This window comes from Sorex fumeus, unplaced genomic scaffold (assembly GCF_029834395.1).
Source record: "Sorex fumeus unplaced genomic scaffold, SorFum_2.1 ptg000047l, whole genome shotgun sequence".
NCBI classification, from domain to species: domain Eukaryota; kingdom Metazoa; phylum Chordata; class Mammalia; order Eulipotyphla; family Soricidae; genus Sorex; species Sorex fumeus.
Window position 1 is genome coordinate 39,391,427 of NW_026606104.1, and position 10,443 is coordinate 39,401,869.

The 10,443-nt window shown below is 62.1% G+C and overlaps 1 protein-coding gene across 3 annotated transcripts in view; it reads left to right on the plus strand.

The window, feature by feature from the left end:
• Positions 1-9,844, plus strand: part of EPHA8 (EPH receptor A8) — a 35,132-nt gene extending 25,288 nt beyond the window's left edge. For all 3 annotated transcript variants that reach the window (XM_056122660.1, XM_056122663.1, XM_056122661.1), the window contains 12 exons: positions 1,948-2,072; positions 2,175-2,337; positions 3,805-3,898; positions 4,928-4,995; positions 6,257-6,421; positions 6,816-7,001; positions 7,235-7,296; positions 7,732-7,941; positions 8,609-8,758; positions 8,845-9,035; positions 9,281-9,451; positions 9,569-9,844. In XM_056122660.1, the coding sequence (XP_055978635.1) occupies positions 1,948-2,072; positions 2,175-2,337; positions 3,805-3,898; positions 4,928-4,995; positions 6,257-6,421; positions 6,816-7,001; positions 7,235-7,296; positions 7,732-7,941; positions 8,609-8,758; positions 8,845-9,035; positions 9,281-9,451; positions 9,569-9,683 (1,700 nt within the window). In that variant the 3' untranslated portion in view covers positions 9,684-9,844. The remainder of the gene's footprint in view (positions 1-1,947; positions 2,073-2,174; positions 2,338-3,804; positions 3,899-4,927; positions 4,996-6,256; positions 6,422-6,815; positions 7,002-7,234; positions 7,297-7,731; positions 7,942-8,608; positions 8,759-8,844; positions 9,036-9,280; positions 9,452-9,568) is intronic.
• The last annotated feature ends 599 nt before the right edge of the window (positions 9,845-10,443 follow it).

The following is a 10,443-nucleotide window of genomic DNA, read 5'->3' on the forward strand; positions in this document are numbered from 1 at the left end:
TAGGCCACAGCACCACCATTTCCTGGGTCACTCAGGCCCAAATCCACATCGTCACCTTTGTGTTTCTTTGGGCACCACCGCCAAGGGTGACCATCCCACATGCCCACCTCACCCCTCAGCCTCTCCCTCTTCCACCTGCCAGGATAAAATTTCGTAGATGGGGGTATCAGGCATAGAACTTTCTACCTCGGGGTTCTAGACACCAGAAACCCAAGACCATGGAGCTCTTAGCTTGACCTCTGGTGAGAAGCCCCACCCCAGCTGCCGCCCACCTACATTCTCACAGCGAGGTGGGAGCATGGATGTGAGCTTGCTAGCATCCCTTCCTGAAGAGACATGAGTCCCGCCCTCCTGAGGACCCATGTTCATGACACCTAAACCTGACTCCCTTCCAAGGACCCGCCCCTACCTCCCCACTCCACTCCCACCCCTGTTTCAGTCACTAAAGCATGGAAAACAGGGTTTCAGTGTGGGGGCACACCCAGGGCCCTGCCTTGACAGCCATAAGGATGACACCCTCCTCCCTGGCTCACCCTCTGTGCCACAGCCTGAACACTCCAGGAAAACAGTCCAAAAACAGGTCATGGGGAGCCTCACACAGTGTGCGCTTGAGCTCAGAGACCATTGGGCGCCTCTTGGGCCGCGGCCCCTGTGGGCTTGTCCCTGCCGCCCGCCATTGTCCCTGTGACCCTCCAGGCTCCTTCTGTCTTCAGCTCAGCCAGCGTCCCCGTCCCACTCAACCATCTGGCCAACGTGGCCCCTCTCTCCCCGTCCCATGTTTCCATGGGTTCAGTGGCATTTCAGCAACCTGCCCCACCCCCCGGCGCTGGTTTGTGTCGGAGTTTCTTTGTGTCCCCTCCGGACCACGAGCTCCGTGAGATCTGTCTGGATTTCTCCAGTGCCCCCAGATCCTTCCCCACCACTACCATGCAGGAGCCCCAGGGGATGATGGTGAGGACGCCCTGCTCCCCCTTCTCCCCTGCAGCAGCAGCACCCCAACTTGTCTGGGGGAACTCTGGCTCCTACGTGGTGCCCCCATATTTCAGCCATGATGTGAACCCACATCCCATTCCTGGGGACTGCCCTGTAACCACACCTCCAGCTGAAGTCCGGAGAGGCCTGTCAGAGCAGGCCACCTTCATGGGCCCTGGCATGAAAGGTCAGGCCGCCCCTGGACAGGACCCCCAGAGAGGGTGTGAGGGCAGGCCATGGGGGAAGCGACAGAAGCAGAGAGGGAGGAGGGAGCCTGGGGTAGGAGAGACTGCAGAGCTGACAGCTCCCACCCCACTGGCCATAGCAAAAGCACGGCAGAGCCAGGGACTGCACTGGCAGAGGGAGTGGGTGGGTGGGTCCACGGGACTGACAGAGAACACGTCAGCCCTGGAGGTCCCCGGGCCACTCCTGTCCCCGCTCTGTCAGCTCCTGAGGTCCCCAGGCCAGCTCCTGTCTCCACCGTGTCAGCTCCTATGGTCTCTGGTCAGCTCTGGTCTCCTTCTCCAGAAGTGCAGAGGTCCCAGCCATGCCACCAAACTGGGCAGTGAGACCCCTGCTCCTCCCCTGTGTGCTCCCCACCCTCACCCCATCTCAGAGCCCCCTGCGCATCTGTTCAGTTCCAGACCTCTCTGACCAAACTCTGGGCGGATAGGGGCAGCTGCTCTATGGGAATGAGAGGAAGAGTCCGGCATGCTCCCCCAGACCGGTCAGGCCAGGGAGGAGGAGGAGGAGGTCGAGGGTCCTCGGGCTTTGTCAGGGCCCCCATCCCAGTGTCCCTGGCCAGGTCCAGGCCGCGGTATCCCTGTTGACCAACCAGGCTGCCAACTGCTGGTCTCCTCGGCGGGGACATGGGTCCAACTGCATGAATGGGGCTCAGCCAGGATCCGATGCGTGGGTGGGGTCTGGGAAGGGGTGTGCCGCCTGCCCCTGTCTGACCGAGGTCACCCCTCCCAGCCCCGTCCCAGGTGGTGGTCATCCGGCAGGAGCGGGCAGGGCAGACCAGCGTGTCGCTGCTGTGGCAGGAGCCGGAACAGCCCAATGGCATCATCCTGGAGTATGAGATCAAGTACTACGAGAAGGTAGGGTGGGCTGGAGGGGAGGGGCTGGAGGGGAGGTGAGGGGGGGGGGGTCTGGGCTGGCTGGAGGAAGGGGCGCCCCTCACAAATCCCTCCCCCCGGCAGGACAAGGAGATGCAGAGCTACTCCACCCTCAAGGCCCTCACCACCAGGGCCACCGTCTCGGGACTCAAGCCAGGCACCCGCTACGTGTTCCAGGTGCGCGCCCGCACCTCGGCCGGCTGCGGCCGCTTCAGCCAGGCCGTGGAGGTGGAGACTGGGAAGCCCCGTGAGTGCAGGGAGGGGCGGGCACAGGGCCCTGGGGTCAGCAAAGCAGGGCCCACAGGTCTGGGGAGGGGCGGGTGCTTAGGGTTCAGCAGAGCAGGACACCCAGATCTGGGTGCCGGGTCCCAGGGAGTCAGCAGAACAGAGCCCCCAGGTTTGGAGGGGGGAGTCCCAGGGGTCGACAGAGCGGAGTCCCAAAATCTGGGGTGGGGTGGGGTCCCAGGGAAGTCAGCAGAGCGGACCCCCAGGTCTGGGAGAGACGGGTCCTGAGGAGTCATCAGAGCAGGTCTGGGGGTGGGTTACCATGCTGGATCAGATGAAAGATGGCCGAGCCTATGCCCTGCCTGGTGAGCACTGGGCTCTGTCCCTGGCACTGCCCACACCAGGCATAGTCCAAGCTCCACAATGTCAGTAACAGGAAGCCGAGCAGCCGTGGCACAGCGGAGCGAGTGGCCAGGCTGCTCCCCCCTCCCCTCCCCCCCCCCCCCCCCCCCCCGCCAAACACACATATCCTCTTGAGCAAGCCACCCTGCTCACTGCCTGGAGACTGACCCCCAGGTTCCTTCCTGAGAACCCCAGGCCCTGGCTGCATCCACATCTGATAGAGGGAAAAGGGCTGTCTGAGCTGCACCACCAACGGCCTGGCACTGCCTGCCAGGCAGAACTTGAGCCGAACCCAGTGTGGACAGACCTGTGCCCCTTCCCTAGGGTCGCCCTGCTGGCAGCCTCCAGGACGTGACTCTGAGCAGGGTGGGGGACTCGAAGTAACAGCACCACCACTCCCTGCCTGGGGGCGGTGGGTGGGAAATGCTGGTTCTCAGGCCCCATCCCAGGCCTCCTGCATCAGAAATCTGGGTGGCAGGCGACTGGGCGGTGGGGGGGAGGGGGGTGTTGGTGGGGGGGGGCACATTTGGATTTGAACAGGCCCTCAGGAGTGTCTGAGGCCTGGCCTGGAAGCCCCCCTTTACCATCTCCTGCCAACTGGGCTCTTCTGACCCACGGACAGTGTGGGAGTATGGTGCGGGTGCAGGCTAGACGGGTTCACCGTGAACCAGCCCCCATGCCTGAGTCAGAGCCTGTGCTGGTGTGGGGACCTGCTCTGCTCTGTCCCCTGGATTGCAGGGGCCCCTGCCGAGCCCTCTGGGCCTCCGCAGTTCCCCCTGAGAACTGAAGGTCGCCCGGCACCCCTGGAGGACAGGCGGGAGGGCCAGCGCAGCGGGCAGCTCCATCACTGCTAGCATGACTGGCAGGAGATTCCCCTAGGTGTGCGTTTTCCTGCAGGGGAGGAACAGCAGAGGGTGCGGGAAGTCACATGACTCCTGGGGTCCCAGCAGCATATGGTGGTCCCAGGTGGGAAGCCAAGGAGGCTGGCAGAGGGGAGGGGAGGCCGACAAGGGCTGCACCCTGCCTCCCCGCTGGTCAGGGCCTGGGCCAGGGCTGAGAGGCTGCCCCATGCCACCTCCTCCCCCAGGGCCGCGCTACGACACCCGGACCATTGTCTGGATCTGCCTGACGCTCATCACCGGCCTGGTCGTCCTCCTGCTCCTGCTCATTTGCAAGAAGAGGTGTGTGGTGCGGGGTCCCAGGCACCCGAGGAGGGGCTGGACACACAAACATAACAACACTGTCTTCCTTGGGACACTGCACTGGCCTTCCCTATCCTGGACACCCACTCCCCCTTTTTCCATCCACCTGTCTGGCCTGACCTCCTCCATTATTAGCCTGTTTCTACTTTCCAAAAAGCGCCCCCCTTGCTAAAACCCGCAAAAGCTCAGGACCCCAGACCTGTCCCAAACCCTTCTCTCTGTTTACCTTCCTGCCTGAGTGAGCATCTCTCAGCCCACAGCTTCATGCTGACGCCCCCAAATCTTTGTCACCTGCACAGACCTGTCTTTAAGTGCCAGCTGCCCTCTCCATCTCTGCTCAGTGTTAGATAGACACCCATCCCCGATCCTGTCCCTCCCACCGCCCCCAGTCCCCACCCCAAGTATGCCACAGCACCGCCATTCCCTGGTCACTCAAGCCCAAATCCACACTGTCACCATTGAGTCTCTCTCACGCCCCCTCCATCTCATTGACTCCCAGTGACACTCTAGGGAGGAAGATTCTGATTTCCCTTTGCAGGTGAGTACCCGGCACACAGCGGGGCCCAGTCACTTACCAGACAGATGCCAAAGGAGGAATAGGTACTAGTTCTGTGGATCCATGGAGTTCTTGGCCGTGGCCCCCTCACTCCCTGCTTCCAGAGAGGGAGAGAGGCTGTACTCCGGTGGGGACAGGGACCAGAATGCAGAAACTGAGTGTCCCCCAGCACAGTTGTCCCCACAAGCTTCATGTGCCAGCCTCTAGGGTGGTTTCCAGTAGAGTGGCACTAATATCACGTTGGGCTTTGCTGCCGGGCCCACGTGGCTTGTAGAACTCTGTCAAAGTGGGAAGCTGCCGTTCAGCTGGGCTGAACACCTGCGGGTGGGTTCAGCTTGCAGCGAGAGGGTCTGGGTGGCAGGAGCTGAGGGGGGAGGGGAGGGAAGAGGTCTGGGCTGGGCGCTGGGTTGGGCTGGGCATGGGCTGGGCTCAGGCAGGGCTTCCCCTCACAGGCACTGCGGCTACAGCAAGGCCTTCCAGGACTCGGAAGAGGAGAAGATGCACTATCAGAATGGGGAGGGTGAGTGCTGGGGCGCAGGGGTGCGGTGGTCTAGGGGTGGGGGGCACAGGTGGGAAGGAAAATGCAGTCCACAGAGAAGCCCAGGGGCAGACAGACAGATGAACTTAAGCTAACAGAGAGGCATAGAGCTGCTCCCCATTCCCGGGTTCCCAGACCCCCTCTCTCCAGGGAGATGCAGAGACGCAGACCCCCGCGTGCCTCTGCATGCAATATCAGGGGTTGTCACGGATTCCTGGAAGGAGCCCCTACCACAGCGAGCTTTCCCAGAATCCTGCATGGGCCCTAGGCAGCAGGCATATGTGGAACTGCCTGCCTTCACCCCCACTAGTGTGCCCTTGGAGACAGAGTGTATTGGTCAGTGATGGCGCTGCTTCTCATGGAGCCGTGGGAACTTGGCTGCCTAGCTCCTGGCTTCTTCAGCTGTGGGTCAGACCCGATACAGGGTCGGGAATGTGGGCCATCTCCGAAGATCTGGCAGTAGTAAAACATTTCTCAACAGGCTACATCCAATGCAAACTCCACACACAATGACCGCAGGGTGTTGCTGCAAGCGCAGGCCAAGGTTGCATTTCTCAGGGCAGCGGGTGGGGGTGGGGGCCAGAGGGCTGCAAGTGGGAAAGTTTAAGGACTGAATCCATTCTAGAGAGCCACACCCAACAATTAAATTGGCACTTTGGTCACATGTTGGCCACCTCAGAACAGTTTAGTAGATCTTTTTTTTTGGGGGGGGGGGCCACCCTTGGTGGTACTCAGGACTTTTTACTCCTGTCTCTGTGCTCCGGGGACCACAGACAGTGGATCAAAGTCCACCTGCACTGTATCTACTGTTCTATCTCTCTGGCCCCTAAAAAGATCTTAAGGGTTTCAGAAGAGACCCCAGAAAGTAGACTTAGAACTTTTTTTTTTTTTTTTGCTTTTTGGGTCACACCCGGTGATGCACAGGGGCTACTTCTGGCTCTGCGCTCAGGAATTACCCCTGCGGTGCTCAGGGGACCATATGGGATGCTGGGAATTGAACCCGGGTCGGCCGCGTGCAATGCAAACGCCCTACCCGCTGTGCTATTGCTCCAGTCCCCTAGACTTAGAACTTTCTGGAGCCTCCTGAGTCCTCGATTTTGTGCTGCAAGCACTCAGTGCTAATCCTCAGATCCCAGACACACTCCACACCCGACCCCAGTTCCCCCAGACTCCCCAGGCCCAGGGACTCTGGGAGAGAAGCCTTGCTGCACCCCCTGGACAACCCTCCTCTCTGGCCCCTCAGCGCCTCCTCCTGTCTTCCTGCCCCTGCACCACCCCCCGGGGAAGATTCCGGAGCCCCAGTTCTACGCGGAGCCCCACACCTATGAGGAGCCGGGCCGGGCTGGCCGCAGTCTGACCCGAGAGATTGAAGCCTCCAGGATCCACATCGAGAAAATCATTGGCTCTGGTGAGCCTGGAATGCGTGTATATGTGTGTGTGTGTGTGTGTGTGTGTGTGAGTGCACATGTGTGCTTGTGTGCATAAACATGTGCTTAGGTGCATGTATGTGTATGCATGCATGCATGCATTGCATGTGTAGGTGCATATGTGTGCATACATATGTGTGTGACTGTGTGTGCATGCGTATGTTGAATGCATGTGCATTGTGTGTGTGCATACATATATGTGTGTGTGCATGCAGGAGCCACAGCGAGGGCCGGGACAGTGGGTGCCAGGACAGAGGAAGAGGGTGGTGCCAGGCTCTGGGGCTCTGGGGCTGCATGACACTGGGGGCTGGCAGGTTTCTGGGCAAAGGCCGAGGGTCTCAATGCCCTCCCCCCACCTGCCTCTCTGGACCACAGGGGAGTCGGGAGAGGTCTGCTATGGGCGGCTGCGGGTGCCAGGCCAGCGGGACGTGCCCGTGGCCATCAAGGCCCTGAAAGCCGGCTACACGGAGAGGCAGCGGCGTGACTTCCTGAGTGAGGCGTCCATCATGGGTCAGTTTGACCACCCCAACATCATCCGCTTGGAGGGCGTGGTCACCCGCGGTAGGTGCTGGGGGACAACCTCGTCCTGAGGGCCCCTTCGCATCCCCAATGTCATTCTCCCAGGCCCCAGTCCCACTGCCGTCTCTGGGTCCCAGATGACTGTGCAGAAGGAGCCCAGAGCTGGGACCACATTGGGCACTGGATTCCCCAGGTCCCTGAGTACTGCCCAGTGCTGGTGGCTTCTGGAGTGGGGGAAGATTCAGCCACTTGGGTCTCCCTGCCCCGCCCCGCAGGCCGCCTGGCGATGATCGTGACCGAGTACATGGAGAACGGCTCCCTCGATGCCTTTCTGCGGGTGCGTAGCCCTCCCCACCCCAGCCGGGCCGTTCTGGGGTCACATGCCACAGAGCGAGGCCTTCAGCTAGGAACTCACACCCAGTGACCCAGGGGCAGAGGGAACCTGAGGTGTGGTGGGACACTTGTGGGTCAACCAGTCAAGTGACTTTCCAAGCCCTCACCCCATGTGAGAGTCCCTGCCCCAGACTGGGGCTGAGCCTCCTGCAGACTGTGGGGGCGGCCCCATTCCCAGATTTCCCACCTCCACCACAACTCTTAGATGCAGCCTCTCTGGTGGCCCTGTTTTCTGCAAAATAAACACGCAAGGCCAGTGGGAAGGGTTGAGTGCAGAGGAGAGGAGGGTACCTGGGAGGCCACAGCGTTCCCTCTAGACGGGGAGTACTCTGGGAAGGGCCTCGAACCCCACCCTGACGCACAGGCATGTCCCTGACAGACGCACGATGGCCAGTTCACCATCATGCAGCTGGCCGGCATGCTCCGCGGTGTGGGCGCTGGCATGCGCTACCTCTCCGACCTGGGCTACATCCACCGCGACCTGGCTGCCCGAAATGTCCTGGTGGACGGCAACCTTGTGTGTAAGGTGTCGGACTTCGGGCTCTCGCGGGTGCTGGAGGACGACCCTGACGCCGCGTATACCACCACGGTGCGTGGCTGGCACCCCCACACCCCCATGCCGCAGTCCATGTGGCGGGGGGCCGCCAGGGTGGGGGAAGGAGCGGAGCCCCTGAGCAGGCCACTAGGCTCTGACTCCCACCATCGTTGCTGGCAGGGCGGGAAGGGAGGAGGGGGCCCAGGCAGAGCTGAAGTTTCGGGGTGCCTTCCACCAGGCAGGACCCACTTCTCTGTCCCGCAATTTCCCTCTCTGGGAAATGACCTTGTCCACTTTTCCTGCCACTGGATGGCTTGGGGGATACCAGGGGGCTGCTCCACACCCCCCGCACTCCACTTCCCATTCCTCCCTCATTGCGAGATTCTGGGAGTCATTGCTAACCCCACATCTGTTTCTAAAGCTCAGCTGAAACCCAGCTGTTACTGGAAGGTGTCCCCCCACCCCCACCACACCCCGGGGAGGGGCATCCTTCTTCAGGGGTGAACTTGGGTGCCACCCACTGAGCCTTGAAATGTTCCCTTGGAGAGAGGAAGTGGACAGACCCCAAGCGGAGAGTGAGGGAGAGAAGCAAGGGGGTCCAGGCACGCGTCTCTGGGGACTCTCATCGCAGCTGGGTGTTCCCCACCCCTTGCAACGTGGCAGCACCAGGGCTCAGCTCCCCAGCTCTGCTGGGGCCTCAGTGCCGCGCATCCCTTTGCAGGGGGGGAAGATCCCCATTCGCTGGACAGCACCCGAAGCCATCGCCTTCCGGACCTTCTCATCAGCCAGCGATGTGTGGAGTTTTGGGGTGGTCATGTGGGAGGTGCTGGCCTATGGGGAGCGGCCCTACTGGAACATGACCAATCGGGACGTGAGTACAGAACTCTGGTGGGCCGCGGGGGGTTCAGGGGGTTGGGGGGATCAGGCCTCCAGCCAGCCCTGCACTCCTGCCCCCAGGTCATCAGCTCTGTGGAGGAAGGGTACCGCCTGCCAGCCCCCATGGGCTGCCCCCGCGCCCTGCACCAGCTCATGCTCGACTGTTGGCACAAGGACCGGGCCCAGCGGCCACGCTTCGCCCAGATTGTCAGCGTCCTCGACGCACTCATCCGCAGCCCCGAGAGTCTCAGGGCTACGGCCACGGTCAGCAGGTATCTGCACGCCCCATCCCCCCATTACCCCAGACAGGACTAGACTCAGTCCAGGCGCTGGGTCTGCCCCATCTGGGCCCTGACCTCTGCCCTGCCTGACCCTGGGCCTGCCCAATTGGGCCATCCTTAAGCCTGTCCACGAAGCCTGGGATCTTGCTCCTCAGACCCTGTCCACTGCTGAGCCTGGAGGGAGGCCAAAGCTGGCTAGTGCCAGGGCCCCCAAAGGACTTACATTCCTGTCTCAGGTGCCCGCCGCCTGCCTTTGCCCGGAGCTGCTTTGACCTCCGCGGGGGCGGGGGCAGCGGGGGTCTCACCGTGGGGGACTGGCTGGACTCTATCCGCATGGGGCGCTACAGGGACCACTTCGCTGCAGGCGGCTACTCCTCTCTGGGCATGGTGCTTCGGATGAACGCTCAGTGAGTGAGGGTCACGCCAGACCGGGGAGGGCAGGGAGCCAGAGGAGGCTGGCAGCCCCGGGGCTGGGCATGGTCCAGTTCTCATGCCAGCCTGCTCAGCACCACCTTCCCCACCAGGGATGTCCGAGCTTTGGGCATCACCCTCATGGGCCACCAGAAGAAGATCCTGGGCAGCATCCAGACCATGAGGGCCCAGCTGACCAGCACCCAGGGGCCCCGTCGGCACCTCTGACTTCTGCGCCAGCTTCGGCTCCAGTGAGGACCTGCAAGGCTGGCCAGCGGCTGGGCCGCCCCAGTCCAAGGGACCCCGCCATGGGGCCTGGAATGATCAGGGTCAGGAAGCCCGGGAAGGGTCAGTTGCCCCCAGCCCAGGGCAAAGGGACTGTTCCCTGCCCCGCTCCCCTTGCTGCTGTGTCCAGCAGGAACACCACGCTCATGCGTGTGTCTGTGTGTGTGTGTGTGTGTGTGTGTGTGTGTGTGTGTGTGTGCGCGCGCGCGCATGCATGTGCCAGCACATGCTGTGGGCTCTCATGAGATCATGGGGAGCCTGCAAGGTCACATGTGATCACCCATACTTGTGTACACATGTGTGTGTGCACGTATGTGGGCATGTGTGTGTGCGCATGCATGTGTGTGTACCTGTGTGTGCGTGTGTGTCCCTATCAGGCCAGCATGGACAGATGCGAGTCAGTGTGCCTGCTGTCCCTCGCAAGGTGGGGCCCACGTGAGGGAACGGGGACAGCCAGTCCCGAGTGCGGCTGTGCCAGAGCCTGGGAGCGGGTCTCCGTGGGCCGCCCTCAGCGCACCAGCACTAGGCGCCCCCTCGCCGCCACCGCCCCGGTGAGCCCAGCCCCGGCGCTCTCTCAGGTCTGAGCCTTCCCTTTAGCAGGTGAGGGGCCACCTGCAGCTTCTACCTGGCTCCCATCACTGCTTCAACAGGAAAACAGGGTTCCCAGCCCACCCCTCCAGCCCCCTCTGCCTGGGCATCACTG